Here is a 17,799-nt window from a genome sequence, read left to right on the forward strand (position 1 = left end):
TTATGTGCAGCAAGGTGAAGTGAAGAGCCCATGCAGCGGTGGGCGGTGTATCCCTCCGCGGTCCGCTTGGACCCAGATATTCGAATTAATAAAAAAGGAGATCGAGCAAGCAGCGGAACGGGTCTGCCCGGTCTGTGGCTCATGCAGCGAGGCGGGATACTCCTGTTGGGCTCCTCCCAGCACCCACAGGTGGGTCCCGCCTCGCAGGTGGAGTCCAGCAGATGAGTGGCGCTTTAACCCGTCAGAGCACCGGAGACCCGCGAGTGACAGCACGGACCCACGGAGCGACAGGATGTCTAAAAAGGAACCGAGCCCCGTGAAGATCACCAAGTGAGTGTCCTTCGGGGCTGTGTTGTGTTTTGTTGTGTCGTGCTTCTCCTCTCCGATCGGACTCTGGTCCTTGAAGTTTTAAATCCCCCGGAGCGTTGACTCGGGATCAGGTTCAGCCGGAATCAGGTGCTAAAACTGGGCAGAGGAGTAATTTGTGTTACTTAAAGCAGCTATTGTCGCCTTCAGGCTTCAGGCCAGAGAGTAGATCACATCAGTTTCAATGTTGTTATGAATGAAGAGAGAGAGAGAGAGAGAGAGAGAGAGAGAGAGAGAGAGAGAGAGAGAGAGAGAGAGAGAGAGAGAGAGAGAGAGAGAGAGAGAGAGAGAGAGAGAGAGAGAGAGAGAGAGAGAGAGAGAGAGAGAGAGAGAGAGAGAGAGAGAGAGAGAGAGAGAGAGAGAGAGAGAGAGAGAGAGAGAGAGGTGTGAGTCTGATACTGTACAACGTTTCTTAAAGTTTATAAGACGTGAAGGGGTCTACTGTACTCATATCTTCAGGTATATCAGCTTTTAGCCTTAATGCTGACTGAAAATATCCAGGTATGAGTGCACTGAGTTATAAACAGTCCGGTTTAATGAAACAGGTACTGCCATCCTGATCTTGTGTTAACTTGTGTTTTTCGACGCTACCAATTATCATGATAATCTTCAGAGTTGGGACAACATGGAGCCACGCTTTCTTTTTTTGTATTTTCGGCTGGTATTTGCTGTCTCATAAAGAATTGTCCAACCAAATCTGGCGCCATTGACGTCCGGTCGGTTTCTGACAAAAGTGAAAGAAAAACATTAATGACTAAGAGAGAGAGAGAGGGTAACAGAGATTGTGTGTGTGTGTGTGTGTGTGTGTGTGTGTGTGTGTGTGTGTGTGTGTGTGTGTGTGTGTGTGTGTGTGTGTGTGTGTGTGTGTGTGTGTGTGTGTGTGTGTGTGTGTGTGTTAATGTGTGTATGTGTGTGTGTGTGTGTGTGTGTGTGTTCTAGAAGTTGGCAGTGTCACACCTGTGTTACACCTACAGAGAGAGAGAGAGAGAGTGGGTTGGTGTGTCTTTGTGTGTGTGTGTGTGTGTGTGTGTGTGTGTGTGTGTGTGTGTGTGTGTGTGTGTGTGTGTGTGTCATGATGATATACAGTGACTGCGTGGACCTTTGGTATTTCCACATCTGTGTGGGAGTGAGTTCTAACGAATCTCTTTCCTACGTTGATGTTGTTAGACCTCAGATAGATTTGGTGGATGGGGAACGACTCATCATGATTAAGATAGACACGTTTATAAACTGGGTTCAGATTATGTGCTCATAGAGTTGACCAACAGTGTTACCTCTGTTATGGTCCATGATGGTCGACTCAGGTCTGTTAAGGTTCCTGGGAAGGGCTGGGACAGGGAGATAACGAGGGCGGCCCCTTCCTCCCGGAACTCTTCCTTCCCTTTGGAGTGTTTCCCTCCCGTGTTTGAGGGCCCCTGTGTGGAGGCGTGGTCGGGGGGACCCAGTGAGGCGGTGTGGTCGGGGGCCCCCGGTGGGGGAGCCCCTGTGGATGGGCGTGTTCTGAGGGCCCCTCCAGCTCTTTGAGCCGTGATAAGCCGCTAGAGATGGTTAACTGTGGAGATGAACTGATAATGACCCACTGAGGCTCTGAGGGAGGGGGCAGGGGGGGGGGCTATAGTGGCATACAGGCCTGCTGCATTAGTCCCATTGAGGCAGTCTACAAGATGTATTAAATATATCAACAGGTCTACCATGATATGTTCTGTTTGGTTGAGTAAGACCACCTCAACCTTAAACCAGTGGGGGGTCTTTCTGTTGACTCAGGCTTCCTCACACCCAGAAGTTACATTTTAGTAAACACCTCAAGTACACCTCCCCCCTTCCCCCCTCCATCCCCCCTCCCCTCCCTCCCTTCCTCCTTCAACCTCCTCCCTTCCCCCTCCCTCCCTCCCCCCCTCCCCCCACCTGTTCACCTGGGTTCTGTACCAGGGCGTGTCAGTAAAGTAGAGTAGGAATGATAAGAACAAAAGAGGGTGAGGACAGGAAGGCCCCCCCTCGTGAGGGAACCTCCTCCTGTCAGGACTGTACACTGTTGTGGTTCCTCAGCCTCGGCCGTGGTTCCCTTCCTACTGGGAATTCTTGTCTATTATTCACCTAATTGTGACAGTGTTGGTGTGTCGGTTGCATAACACAGATCCAATTTAATAATTGACGATTGCCCATACGGATCAATACAATGATGTCATTTAATCAATGAAAGCAATTTTAACAAACTCTCCAGCAGTATCCAGTCTTATCCCAGAGGGCTGTTGTAGTACCATGTTTCCCAGCATGCCTTGTGTGTGTGCCCAGGACGCAGGCATCCGACCTGACGGTGGTGATCGCTCGCATGCAACGCAACGCCGACCAGGTGGAGAAGAACATACTGCAGTCAGAAGAGCTTCTGGCAGAGGTAACACACACAGATTATATTCATGCAGACATATGTAAATGCACACAAACACACACACACACATACGCACGCACGCACGCACGCACACACAAAGACACACGCACACATACACAAAACAAACATACATTCACACAGACACTCACAATGCACACAATACATACGCACAGCACACACAGCACCAAATACATACACACACAAAACAAACATACATTTGCACATACACAGACACACACGTGCGCACCAGCCGCCGATTCCGATAAACTAGGTTCAGTGGTGATAGTCGTATGATTCAAGCCAATTAAGCGAAAGGAAACCATATCACCTGTCATATGTCCATCATGAGACCAGATAGACCGGTCCGGTTCTCCAGGCTGCGACCGGTTCCTCCACAGAACCATCGCTGAGCCCTGACTCATGAGAGTGACAGAGCTCCTCTGGGAAAATCATTTCCCTTCCCTACCGTTGATCATCACGGAGCACTGGTCCAGCCTGTGTTCGTGCCTGTGTGTGTATGTGTGTGTGTGTCTGTATAAACGTGCGTATTTATGTGTGTGTGTGTGTGTGTGTGTGTGTGTGTGTGTGTGTGCATTTGTGCGTGTGTGTGTGTGTGCGCATGTGTGTGTGTGTGTGTGTGTGTGTGTGTGTGTGTGTGTGTGTGTGTGTGTGTGTGTGTGTGCAGGACACCGGGCGAGAGACTAAGGGCGCGCCCCTGGTCCACCAGCCCCAGAACACTGCCTGCCTGGCGGAGGCGGAGGGGCTGCTGAAGGACCTGTTCCTGGACGTGGACCGCGCCCGCAAGCTGGGACACCCCCAGGTCGGGGAGATCCAGAAGGAGTGAGTCCCCTGGAGAGAGAGAGAGAGAGAGAGAGAGAGTGAGAGTGAGAGAGAGAGAGAGAGAGAGAGAGAGAGAGAGAGAGAGAGAGAGAGAGAGAGAGAGAGAGAGAGAGAGAGAGAGATCATGGATGAATGGTAACTAGGTTCATACCTGTCTTCCTCTGACATGTCTTTCTCCAACCCCCCCCCCCTCTCCAACCCCCCCAGTGTGGTGAACCTCCATGACCGCTGGGTGAAGGACTGCTCCATCTACAGAGAGCTCTATGAGCAGGTCAACGAGGTGGACTCAGGGCCCAGGCTGGACTGGGGCCGGCTGCTCCCAGAGAAGCAGGTCAGTCCACAATAAGAGCCTGGGGCGAAGGCGCTTCACAATAAGAGCCCGGGGCCAAGGCACTTCACAATAAGAGCCCGGGACCAAGAGGTTTCACAATAAGAGCGTAGGAGAGTAATTACTCTGGTAGTTTATTTTCAGATGCTTTCCCGTTGAGAGAGTTGTGATAGTGTGGGGGTACTTTAGAGAAACATACAGATGAGAAAGAGATAAAAAATACAAAAATAAACTGGAATATTCCTTTAAGTATAAGATGCATTCAGACTCATGTCTAAGTCACTCCTGTTGTTTACATTCGGACACCAATGTGTTGTGTTGTGTTGTTTTGTTCACGTGTTGTGTTGTGTTGTTGTGTTGTTGTGTTGATGTGTCGTGTTGTTGTTCCTCTGTCAGAGGGAGATAGAGGCGGAGTCCTCGGTCCTCAGCTGTGTTGTATTGTTGTGTTGTGTTGTGTTCATGTGTTGTATTGTGATGTGTTGTTGTGTTGATGTGTTGTGTTGCTGTGTTGATGTGTTGTGTTGTTGTGTGTCTGTCAGAGGGAGATAGAGGCGGAGTCCTACGGTCCTCAGCTCTCCGACGTGGAGAAGCAAGTCGCCGCCCACAACCTGCTCCACGATCAGATCCAGGAGTACAAGGTCCAGCTGGACCCCAAGACCAACCTGTCCAAGGTACCCCGAGACCCCCCACACAGACCCCAAAACCCCCAGAACCCAGCCTTCTCATCCCCCAGACCCCCAGACCCGAGCCCCCTCCTCCCCCAGACCCCCCCCCAGACCCCCACACAGACCCCAGCCCCCCACACAGACATCAGACCCCCAGACCCCCCCCCCCAGACCCCCCCACAGACCTCAGACCCCAGCACCCCCCCCCCCCCAGACCCCCACACAGACCCCAGCCCCCCAGCCCCCCACACAGACATCAGACCCCCAGACCCCCCCCCAGACCCCCCCACAGACCTCAGACCCCAGACCCCAGCACCCCCCCCCCCCAGACCCCCCAGACAGACCCCTCAGAACCCCCCAATGGTCTACAACCTGGTCTCAACCTGTCTGTCAAGTACTACTATATTCACACACACACACACACACACACACACACACACACACACACACACACACACACACACACACACACACACACACACACACACACACACACACACACACACACACCAGCATTACTAGATACACAACATATACACACCAGTACTTTCCAGTACTACTCCAGTCTAGTATTCTATGGTACTGCAGAAGTCTGATACCCCGAGATAATATTAGGAGGGTAATGTGTTGGTCGATTAGTATTATATCGCAGTAGTCCAGTACTACTAAGGCATTGGAACATTGTATAACCAAACAGCAGTCTCACAGAGTCACGTCTTTCTGATTGACAGGAGGAGTATGCCGCAGTTCTCAAGAAATACAACCAGCTCCTGGTAAGTGTGTGTGTCTGTGTGTGGGGGGGATTGTATATGTGTGTGTGTGCATTTGTGAATGTATGTTGGGTTGTTTGCAATCCACAATGCTTCGCCCACAACGCTTTTTCTAACATATTGTTTAATACGTGTGTGTGTGTGTGTGTGTCCCTGTGTGTGTGTGTGTTTGTGTGTGTGTGTGTGTGTGTGTGTCTCCATGTGTGTGTGTGTGTCTCCCTGTTTATGTGTCTGTCTGTGTGTGTGTGTTTCTGTGTCCCTGTGTGTGTGTGTGTGTGTGTCCCTGTGTGTGTGTATGTGTGTGTGTGTGTGTGTGTGTGTGTGTGTGTGTGTGTGTGTGTGTGTGTGTGTGTGTGTGTGTGTGTGTGTGTGTGTGTGTGTGTGTGTGTGTGTGTGTGTGCTGTAGGACAGCTCGGAGGCCCGCCGGCGGGCCCTCTCCTCCCTCCTGGACTACATGCAGAGCTGCAGCAAGGAACTGGGCTTCATGTCGGACCAGCAGCAGCGCGTCCTGCAGCGAGACTGGAGCGACCAGATGAACGACCCCGCCGGGGTCCGCATGGAGTACGAGGTGAGGGGGGATGGGGAAGAGAGGGGGAGAGGTGGGGAGGGGAGGGGGGGGGAGAGGGAGGGGGGATGGAGGGGGTAGGGAGAGAGAAAGGGAGGGAGAGAGGGAGGGAGGGAGGGAGAGAGGGAGAGAGGGAGAGAGAGAGAGAGAGAGAGAGAGAGAGAGAGAGAGAGAGAGAGAGAGTGTGTGTGTAAATGAGGGAGTTAATTACGTTGGGGGAAATGTCTGTATGGAATCTCCCTGTATTGAGGTATGAGAGCAGCTTTTTGGTTCAGGTGTTGGTGTTATTGGAACGTAGAATATCAATCATAGAATTCATGAAAGGAAACTCACTTTTGTTTTGTTTTTTATTTTCTATCCTTCCAGAAATTTAAGAACAGTGGTCTACTGGTCCACGAGACCAACAGCAACCAGCTGCAGGAACTGGGAGACTCACTGGTGGCCAAGAACCACCCGGGGAGCCCCACCATACTGGTACGAGGTCTCTCGCTCTCTCTCTCTCTCTCTCTCTCTCTCTCTCTCTCTCTCTCTCTCTCTCTCTCTCTCTCTCTCAGCAAACAAATGTTTAAAAACACCATATAAATCTACCACTTCTCTAACAGTTAATTATTTCTGTGTGTGTGTGTCTGGTGTGTGTGTGTCTCTGGTGTGTGTGTTTGTGTGTGTGTGTGTGTGTGTTTACAGGCTCATAAGGAGAAGGTAGCGGCCGAGTGGCAAAAGTTCCTCAACCTCTGCCTCGCTCAGGAGACACATCTGGACAACATCGAGGACTACAGGAAGGTAGATGCGCCCACACATACACACGCACACAGACACACAAACACACACATGTCTGTGTCTTGTGTTGATGAGAACCAAACTAAACGTGTGTTTGTGTGATTGTCACGGCCAGTTCCAGCTGGACGCAGAGACGATGGCCGACTCCCTCAAGCGTCTCCATGGCAACCTGGACCCCAATGTTTCAGCCAATAAGAGCACACCTGAATTCCTATTGGCACTCGAAGTAGGACAGAGCTCTCTACACCGCCCACTCTACCCTGTGTCTCTGACTTGTATGCTCTATACACCCTAGCTCTATAGATCAGGTTATTGTAGCTCTATGCTCGACGTTATCCAAACAATGTCAACTCGTTCACCACAAACACTACGCCTCCGCCAAACCGGTTTAGGAATGTCTTTCTCACTCCAGATACAATCTGGATTCAGAAACCATTACACAATGAGATGTTTCTGTTGTGTAAACAGGGCCGTCAATCGTACCCGGGTTGGGTATACCCTCTCGCTGTGTAACTGTCTGAAGTCTGGGTGTGCACTGATAAATATATCATATGTTGTATTCTCTCACTGTAACCATGGCAATTGTGTGGCCATATACCCCTCATCTATATTATACGTTGTTTATGTACCGTAGCCATGGTAACGGTGACTCCTTATACTCCTCCCCTTTATTTTATACTGTAACCATGGTAACAGTGACTCTTCATACCCCTCCTCTACAACAGATATGGTGTACATCCTGTAACCATGGTAACAGTGACTTCTTATAACCCTCCTCTGTATCATACGTGGCGCACATCCTGTAAAAATGGTAACGGTGACTACTCATACTCCCCTCTATATCAGACGTGGTGTACATCCTGTGACCATGGTAACAGTGACTCCTAATCCCCCCCCCCCCCCCCCCCCTCTGTATCATACGTGGTGTACATCCTGTAACCGTGCTAACCGTGTGTGCAGGCGGACGAGCCGGCTGTGGAGCGTAACGTGCAGCGTCTGGCCGCCCTGACGGAGCTCAGCCACCGGGTGGCCCCGCTGAAGCAGCGCCGGGCCCCGCACCCCCGGGCCGGCCCCGCCCTCCCTGTGTGCGAATGGACGGAACGAGGGGTATGGCCGTTACCATGGCGCTGGGACCTTGTTGTTATGGGGACGGTTGCATCGTGTTGTCATGAACTTTGTAATGTGGTCACCATGTCATGATATAATAATGATTAAAGGACATTATCATGACATTGATGACAGGTATCATGACATTATCATGAAATTATCAGGACATTATCAGGACATTATCATGACAGATATCATGACATTATCATGACAGATATCATGACATTATCATGACAGTTATGACATGATGATGACAGATATCATAACATAATAATGATTATTATCATTACATTATGATGACATTATCGTGACATTATCGTGACAGATCAGGATGTACGACCTCCCCCTGACCTGTAGCTCCTCCCCTCCAGGACTCCGTGACCCGCGGGGAGAACCTGACCCTGAGGTCCAATGCAGACAACAGGAAGTGGGAGGTCCAGAAGGGCGACGGGACGACCATGAGCCTACCGGGCGCCTGCGTCATGATCCCGCCCCCGGACACGGAGGCCCTCAAGAAGGTCGACAGGTACAAGAGGGCCACGCCCACGTGACACGCCCATATATAAACTAACACGCCAATATATAGACTGACACGCCCTTATATAGGGTGACACTCTTGTATATGGACTGACACTGCCACACATGTCAGTGGACACGCCCATATATAGGCTGACACAACCCTATAAAGGGTTGTGTCAGATATAGGGTGACAGTGGATTTAAAAACCATTGCTCAACACAGACCTGTGACGTCACATGACCCCCTGAGGTGACTGGACCGTGACGAGGTGTGTGTCTGTGTACCTCAGTGTGCGTGGCGTTGTGTTGACCTTGGTGTGTTTGTGTACATTAGCCTGGAGCAGGAGTTGACAGACCTCAAGAGACGACGCGCCGCTCTGAGGACCTCGCTGAGGACTGCGGAGGCCGACGCCGTCCGTCCACAGAGAGCTGGTGATGACAGACTTACTGACAGAGAGACAGACAGACAGACAGACAGGCAGAAGGTCAGACAGACAGACAGACAGACAGACAGACAGACAGACAGACAGACAGACAGAGAGACAGTGGGACAGACAGAAGGACAGACAGACAGACAGACAGACAGACAGACAGACAGACAGACAGACAGACAGAGAGACAGTGGGACAGACAGAAGGACAGACAGACGGAGAGACCGAGGGAAGGACAGACAGACGGACGGTCGGACGGACAGATAGACAGACAAACAGAGCGATAGAGAGACAGACAGACAGACAGAAAGAGAGACAAACAGACAGACATATGGACAGACAGACAGATAAACAGGTAGACAGAGGGATATACAGAAAGACAGATGGACGGACAGACAAACAGACAGACAGACAGACAGACAGACAGACAGACAGACAGACAGACAGACAGACAGACAGACAGATAGGCAGGTAGACAGAGAGATATACAGACAGACAGACATCCAGACAGCCAGACGGACAGACGGACAGACGGATAGACAAACAGAGAGATAGAGAGACAGACAGTCAGACAGAGAGACAGTGGGACAGACAGACAGAGAGACAGAGGGACAGACAGAAGGACAGACAGACAGACATAGAGACAGTGGGACAGCAGAGAGACCGAGGGACAGACAGAAGGACAGATAGACAGACAGACAGAGAGACAGACGGACGGACGGACAGACGAACATACAGACAGACAGAGAGACAGACAGACGGACAGATGGACAGACAGACAGACAGACAGACAAATAGAGAGACAAACATACTGGCAGACAGACAGATAGACAGGTAGACAGAGAGATATACAGACAGACAGACAGACAGACAGACAGACAGACAGACAGACAGACAGACGGAGAGACAAACAGAGATAGAGAGACAGACAGACAGAGAGACAGACAGAAAGATGGATGGAAAGACACACAGGTAGACAGACAGACAAAGAGATAGACAGATAGCAGACAGACAGATAGCAGTTAGAATGACAGACAGCTAGACAGATAGCAGACAGATGGCAGACAGACAGATAGTCAGTCTGCAAAGGCTCCTCTAGAGCCTGAGGCTGAACTCCAGGTTCATGTGTGTAGCTGGGCTGAACCAATTAGAGTGTTTTAAATAAACCTGCCAGCCAGCATTAATTAAAACTCTTAATTGACGCCCTGAGGCGATGTGCTCGTCTTTCTGGACCTCGTTAAACAGAGGTAAACAAGACCAGGCTGTGGACTGAGCATTGATTGGCTGAAAATAAAATAACGTACATAGCTTTGTACAGCCATTGTATAACATTTGAAAAGTCCTCTCTGGTTTGCAAATGGATTCACTACATCTCCAGTTAGTGTCACTAAGGAGGAGAAGTGGGCGTGCCGTATGTTTGCTAGGTGTCACTTCCAGGACATGGGATGGTTAGGTTTAAGTATTCGGGTGGTTAAGTTTAATTAGGGTAGAGGTAGAGATCGATGAGCTTAGGGTTAAAGTATGAGGTTAGGGTTAAGAGATTGGGTTGCGGGTTAGTGTTTAGGCTGAGGGTGAATGCTGGGTCAGGGGTCTGGGTCCGGAGGCCCTCTTAACACTCTGGTCCGTCTCAGTGTCTGTGCAGAGCTCCCCTGAGGACCCCCAGGCTGGGCTGCTGTCCGGCCAGCTGGACCGGCTGTGGAAGGACCTGGATCAGCAGGAGAAGAAGGTCCTGACCACACTGCGGTCGCCCCTCGACCGGGGAGAACCCACCAAGGAACTGGCCCGGCGGCTCAAGGACCACGAGGTGAGAGCTATGACTCAGAAAAGAGTACCTCCTGGTGGATCACAGCATATAACAGTTCACTTGCCAAAGTAAAAGTCCCTCCAGGTCACTCTACACATGTTATGAGCCATACCACGTTCCCAAAGTAAAAGTCCTTCCAGGTCACTACACATGTGATGAACAATTCCATGTTTCCAAAGTAAAAGTGCTTCCAGGTCACTCTACAAAGTAAAAGTCCCTCCAGGTCCCTCTACATATAGGATGAATAATTATGCGTTTCTAAAGTAAAAGTCCCCCCAGGTCACTCTGCAAAGTAAATGTCCTTTCAGGTCACTCTAAAATGTAAAAGTCCTTTCAGGTCACTCTACAAAGTAAAAGTCCCTCCAGGTCACCCTACAAAGTAAAAGTCCTTTCAAGTCACTCTACAAAGTAAAAGTCCTTCCAGGTCACTCTACAAAGTAAAAGTCCTCCCTGTTAAGTGGAGGCTGTTCTCTTAAGCCTCCACTTAACAGGAGACTTTTACTTTGTAACCCTGGGAGTCCCACTCAGTAGCAGACCAGTGGCCTCTTGTTCCTGGAGGTCCTACACCACGACATACCACATGAGGAGAGTCCATCCTGTGTTCTCCTCCCAGGAGACCACCACGGCCGTGCGGCGGCTGGAGTCCCAGAAGGCAGCCGTCCAGCGCGAGATGGCACCGATTATTACCCAGAAGCCCCTGGGGCCCACCACCGCCACGCTGCCCGTCAAGATGGACGCCATCAACAGCAAGTTCAACAATGTCAACACCCTGATGGAGCTCTACAACAAGAAGTAAGAGAGGAAGAGGAGGGAGGAAGTAACAACAGCATGTACAGGAAATAACTACAGGAAGTAACTACAGGAACCAACTACAGGAAGCACATTTATAGTGTATACTAACTAATTGGAAGCACACATACTTGTGTTTAAAGGTGTAGGCGTTCGCAAGGTCGAGGGGTTTTAAGGAATATTCTGATTTTTGAGTCAATGTTTTGTGCTGAAAGGCAAGAATCTCTGGAGAATATTAATCAAACATATTTCCAGCTTCTCATTGGAAGTTGTGGCTTGTCAGCCGCCCATAGCACGAGTTCCTTACTGGAGATTTGAATTAATTCGCCCCGATCTGCCTCTTTCTCTCCCTGCAGAGCAACCGCGGTCATGTTCCTGGAGAAACAGCTCCACCGTGTGGACGGATCGGTCTCTGCTTCAGAGGAGCAGCTCGCTGCGGACGGCCCGTTGTCGGCCGCTCCCGGCGCCCTGAAGGACCGCAGCAAACAGCTACAGGTGACGTAATCCCAGCGAGCCATACACGACGTCAACAGAACTGCCGATAGATAAAAAATAAAAAATAATAACAAATAATAAAAGACTTGGTCAACAACTGACAGCTGACCAATTAAAGTCCACCTTATTGGCTTGTTTGGCAAGCAAAGGATAGATAAGGAAAGATAAGCCATAAGTCATAAGAACAGTAACTGATATATAAGATTATTAAATTAGCATGTTTAATAAATTGCATCCTTATTATGGTTGATAACTGTAGGTTATAACAATGACTGTATTATTCATGTTATTTCCCTGGTTTTTATTCCCATGGCTCTCGGTTTGACAGACCATGCAGTCGGAGCTGCAATCCCAGCAGGACGAAGTCTATAAACTGGGCCGGGAGCTGGAGCTCACCCAGCAGGCCGGAAGTCCTCTGCAGAAGGTCTACAGCGAGTACTGTCCCGATATCCACCACCAGGGGGCGCAGGTGAAGCAGCTCAAGAACCGCTACACCAACATCAACAATGAATTGCAGGAGAGGTGAGGGCTGGGTGTGCTTGTGTGCATGTGTGCATGCGTGTGCTCAGGATTGGCTGATGAGTTTTCAACTGCCAGCCAAAATGTTCTTTGTTCAAACCCCAGTTTCATCATCCAACCTGTAGGCTTAGCATGCTCGCTCCTATCTCTTACTCTCCTTTTGAACCAACTCTGCTCTCCAGCCTAAATTACTGAACTGTTGTCTTCATTTAGCTCAATGCTAAGCTAATGTTGAATTGAACTCTGTTCCAGGATGAGGATCATCCAAGAGGCTAACAACAAGAACCAAGCGTTCCAGAATGCGGCCCAGTCTCTGGACTTCTTCCTGGTCAACCTCCCCAACAACAACATCCTGGCCTCCGACGAATCGGCTCAGATCAACAGCAAACACAACTCTCAGAAGGTGACGTCTCTTACTGATCCTGGATATCATCTAATGTTTCCTAACTCAATCATGGTCTTCTGGTATCCACCCCTCTGACACCAGTGTTGGATCTCCCCTTCCTCGTTAACCGAGTTGTGCTTTTTGTTTGGTGTAGAGGATCGTGGTGGACATCCAGAGGAAGGCGGATGACTTGGAGCGAGTCAAGGAGCTTTCTTATGACCTGCAGAGCGTCCTCAATGTAAGTCTGTCCACTGAATGTTTTAAAGTCTCGCTTGCGATGGGCCAGCTAGCGGTGAGAGCCCAGATGGAATCAAGACCGGGACTGGGGGATAAGGGGCTATGATACCTAATATGTCCAAAGGTATACAAAGTGAATACTTCTTTATTTACAATATTTATTGATATTGTTTCAGGAGTATGATGTCAGATCCAAGAAGTTTCAGGGAACTTTGGCCGACGATGACAATGAAGAAACAGAGATCCTTCCGAAGGCAACACTTAAGGATGCTGTACAGAAGAAGGTACACAGGCCTGCCATCTGCAGTCCCTGATATCCACCTGAATATGAACTATAACGGACCACCAGGCTAAGGCTCTCTCTGGGTCATGTGGTGACGTGGTATTGTGTTTCCACTGCAGGAGCGAGACCTCATCAACCTTTACTCTGAGGTGTCTGCGGAGAACACCCAGCTGCTCAGCCAGATGAAGATGGCCAAGAACATCAAGACCAGGGTAGGGTGTGGTTCCTAAGACCAGGGTAGGGTGTGGTTCCTAAGACCAGAGTGGGGTTGGGTTCCTAAGACCAGGGTAGGTTGTGGTTCCTAAGACCAGGGGAGGATGCAGTTCCTAAGACCAGGGGAGGATGTGGTTCCTAAGACCAGGCTGGGGTGTGGTTCTTAAGGACTGGGTGGTTGGATTCCATGGTGAAGCCTCGGTTATCTGCCTCAAAGCTACATCGTCCGTGGTTTAAACTTGAATGTAGACTTTCTCCTTGGAGTTTGCAGGTTCTCCTTTTTATGCGCTGGTTTCCTCCTTTAAAAATGCATTATAGGGCTATCGGCATGTTAGTGTACTTATTATGTAACTGAGTAAGCATGCAGTGTACTTGGCAGGTGGGGTAGTTAACGTGCACGATTGCTGAGCAGTTTTGGTACTTTCTCAGCGGGCCTTCCATGGGTTGGTTCAAATATTTATATTTGAATCGTCATTATTCACCATCCAAGGTTGGTCTCCCTCTGAACTCCTTGTTCTCTCTCCCGTGCAGAGTGAGGAGCAGGTGAGCCAGGTGGTGGTGAAGCAGCAGATGCAGCTCCAGAGCGATAAGAAGACCCTGGAGGAGAATGACGTCCTGAAGAGGGAGCTCAACGAGGAGAAGGAACGGCGCGTCCACACCGAGAACAACCTGGAAACCTACAGACAGAGGTTCGTCTCGCTGAAGAGCCGGAGAGGAGTCGAGCGGCTGGAGGAGAAGGAAGTGGTCCAATACTACCGGGATCCCAAGGTGGAGGCTGAGCTGCGGTCCCTGAAGAACAAGATCCAGGAGGAGACCTCAAAGAGGTCGGAGACACGCACCAAAATAGAGATCACCACAGAGATGGTTCTCAAGATGGAGAGGCAGCTGTCCACCATCGAGCCCAAGCTGGTGACCAAGGTCCTCACAGAGTACGAGAGAGACCCTCAGCTCGACAAGGAGATGACCAGGATTCGAGAAGAGATGAGTAGGATGCGTATGGACCTGCAGACAAGAGATACGGAAACAGTGCAGATGAGGACAGAGATTACGGTGTTATCTCAACGGGCCCCAAAAATCAAGCAGAGGGTGGTGAAGAAGGTGGTGATAAGGCTGGACAAGGATCCAGAGATGTTGAAGTCCGTCCTCATTTTCCAGAACGAGATCGCAGACGAGGGGAACCGATGCCAGTTACTCAATGAAGACATCTTTAGCACAAGGTCCGAAATCAACACGCTGGAGAGGGTCATTCCAACCATCCAACCCAAGATCGTCACCAAGGTGGTGAACCAGGTGCAGCAAGACCCCGACCTGGTTGAAGAATCAAGGAAGCTCCGCATGGCCCTTGAGGAAGAGGTAGAAGAGAATCACATCCTGATCAAGGATCTGACCGCTCTAAAGCTGCGCTACAGTGAAGTGGAAAAGATCAGACCAAGGGTGGAGATCAATGAGGTCGTCAACGAGATCTACAGGGTGGATCCGGAGACGGAGCTGGAGCTGGTGAGGCTGAGGAAACTGCTGGCGGAGTTCAGTCGAAACCGTGCTGATTTAGAGAAGGAAACCACCACAGTGACGAAGAGCCTGACCACTGTTCGCTCTCAGAAGCCAAAGATCGAGTACCAGGAGGTCACTCAGGAGCTGATCAAAGAGGAGAAGAGCCCGGAGGTGCTCAGAGAGCTCCAGAGGCTGAACAACCAGGTGTCTCGTCTGCAGCTGAACTACGACACTACCCTGGATCTGCTGAAACGGCTCCGGAACGAAAGGGATGTGCTGAAGCTCGAAAAGTCCAAGGTGGAGTTGCAGCTGGTCAACAAAGAGGTGATCAGATATGAGAATGACCCGCTGCTGGAGAAGGAGGCTGACAGAATGCGGAGGAACTATAGGGAGGAGGTGCAGGCACGACGGAGTGTGGAGGAGGCCGTCTTCGACCTGCAGAACAAATACATTGTCCTTGAGAGGCAAAAGCCAGAAGAGCTGATTGTTATTACGGAGCTGATCCGTCTTGAGCGAGACCCTAAGCAGATAGTGGAGCACGAGAAGCTCAACCAAACCATGGATGACGAAGTGAAGGCTCGCCGAAAGCTTGAGCTACAGGTGAGACAGCTCCGATCCTTGGTTGAGGAAAAGGAGAAACTAGTGTCCCAGACAGATGACCGCCAGAAGAAGATTCAAGTAGAGATGGAGCTCAGGCAGATCAGGTCCCTCATTCTTGAGCTGGAGAATGCTCCAGCTCCCATCGAGGAGAAGATCATCATCGAAGAGGTCCTCAAGGTGGAGAGGGACCCCCAGCTCGAGAAACTCACAGATGAGCTGCGCAGGAACATGGAGATGGAGAGCAATAACATCAGTAGCATCGAGAGAGAAATCCGCAACCTGATGGTCAAGATAGAGGTCGTGCAGAAAGAGAAGTCCTGTGAGAAGGTGGTTTACAGAGAGGTGGTCCGTGTGGAGAAGGACCCCGCGGTGGAGGCTGAGAGGGACCACCTCAGGGAACGCCTGACGCAAGAGAAAAACTTCAGGAGGGACCAGGAAGATAACATCGGGAGAATGAGTTCAAGGCTGATCCGTCTGCAGACTTCGAGGTCCAGCACTTCTACGGAGGAGACCTCTCTCACCCTGAGTCGAGATACACTCCAGAAGGAGAAGGACAACCTCCTCAGGGAGCTCCGGACGCTGGAGACGGAGAGGCAGACGGTGAGCACCACGTTCCACCAGCAGTCCAAGATAGTGAGCGAGCGGACCCAGGTGACCCGGCAGCGAAGCGTCAAGACACAGACAGAGCTGCAGCGACTGGAGAGAGAGATCCTGAACGAAAAGGAGAAGATCAATCAGAAGGACTCCCTCATCCTGGAGTTACTGAACAGCGTGAAGAAAGAAGAGCACACGGAGACCCACACCAGAGAAACCAACCTGTCCACCCGTATCTCCATCTTTGATCCAGAGACTGGTCAAGACATGTCTCCATACGATGCCTACCTCCAGGGCCTGATCGACAAGAAGCAGTACATCAATCTGCAGGAGCTAGAGAGCGACTGGGAGGAGATCAGGTCCAGTGACCGGGAGGGTGAGACTATAATGCTGCAGGATCGCAAGAGTGGGAAGCAATACTCCATCGATGAGGCTCTGAGGGACGGACGCCTGACCCAATACGAACTGCAGTCCTACAAGGACGGAAAGATGCACATCTCTGAATTTGCTCTCCTTGTTGCGGGTATAACCCAGAAGCCATACATTCCTACAAAGACGATCCCAAAGTCGCCGACAACATTCCTGGATTCCTCCCCTCTCAACTCCATGCCCCCTTCCCTTCGGACTTCGTTCCCCACTCTTAACACTCAACCTTACTCAAGCCTTTCCCGTCAGAAAAGCAGCAGCATGGGCAGCCTGTTGTCCACAGCAGGGGACGAGCTTTACCCGATCTCCGGCATCTTCGACACCACCACTGAGAGCCGCATGTCTGTGAGGAGCGCGCTCACACGCAGACTCATTGACCCCAACACGGCCCTCAAACTCCTGGAGGCCCAGGCGGCAAGCGGGGGGATAGTCGACCTCAACAAGAAGGACAAGGTGTCGGTCCACCATGCGGTTAAGATCGGGCTCATAGACCAGGGGAACATGCACACCTTGCTCCACGCACAGAAGGCCTTCACCGGGGTGGAGGACCCCCAGACCAAGGAGCGCTTGTCCACGGGGCAGGCGGCGGAGAAGGGCTGGATCCCCCACGAGAGCGCGCTGAGGTACCTGGAGGCCCAGCACCTCACCGGGGGGCTGGTGAACCCGGCCAAGACGGGCCGCCTCACTGTTACGGAGGCGCTGGCCGGCAGGCTGATCAGCGAGGAGGTGGCCAAACACCTGCGGGACGAGGCCTCGTTCCCCGCGGAGCTGGTGGACCCCGTCACCAAGGAGAAGATCACCTATAAGCAGGCCATGGAGCGCTGCCAGAAGGACCCGACCACAGGGCTGCTGCTGCTGCCTGCAGTCTCCACCGACGCCAACCCGCCCTCCTACTCCAACTACCACTTCAATTCCACCAGCCAGGTCTGATCCCCGCAGGAGACCCCCACAGGTGCTAGGACGGCTTTAATGAGAATAATCCAATGTCAGAGGAGTTATGCTATATCTCTGTTTACATGAAGGTATGAATCGTCTTTGTTTCTTGTTTTGATCAAACTGTTTGTGTGTGTTCTTTTAAAAGCTAGCTAGGAGATATTGTAACGTTTGTGTTTTGATCCTCTGAACTTGGGGTTTCTGGTTTCTTGATTCAAATCCATCCCATTCCTGATAAGCTCTTAAATTAAATAAAATAATAATAAATAAACGTTGA

At 50.8% G+C, this 17,799-nt stretch overlaps 1 protein-coding gene across 1 annotated transcript; it reads left to right on the forward strand.

Annotated features, from left to right (window-relative positions):
* The first annotated feature begins 102 nt into the window (after nt 1-102).
* On the forward strand, nt 103-17,799 carry evplb (envoplakin b). The gene is made up of 22 exons (XM_030347160.1): nt 103-330; nt 2,659-2,758; nt 3,438-3,592; nt 3,800-3,923; nt 4,460-4,591; nt 5,317-5,358; nt 5,762-5,923; nt 6,287-6,394; nt 6,605-6,700; nt 6,813-6,923; nt 7,658-7,804; nt 8,176-8,330; nt 8,657-8,754; nt 10,385-10,557; nt 11,171-11,349; nt 11,703-11,841; nt 12,170-12,363; nt 12,613-12,763; nt 12,900-12,983; nt 13,159-13,266; nt 13,385-13,477; nt 14,010-17,799. The coding sequence occupies exons 1-22, from the start codon at nt 293-295 to the stop codon at nt 17,517-17,519; spliced, it is 6,099 nt and encodes a 2,032-aa protein (XP_030203020.1). The 5' UTR covers nt 103-292; the 3' UTR covers nt 17,520-17,799.

Source organism: Gadus morhua, chromosome 2 (assembly GCF_902167405.1).
Source record: "Gadus morhua chromosome 2, gadMor3.0, whole genome shotgun sequence".
In the NCBI taxonomy this organism is placed as follows: Eukaryota; Metazoa; Chordata; class Actinopteri; order Gadiformes; family Gadidae; genus Gadus; species Gadus morhua.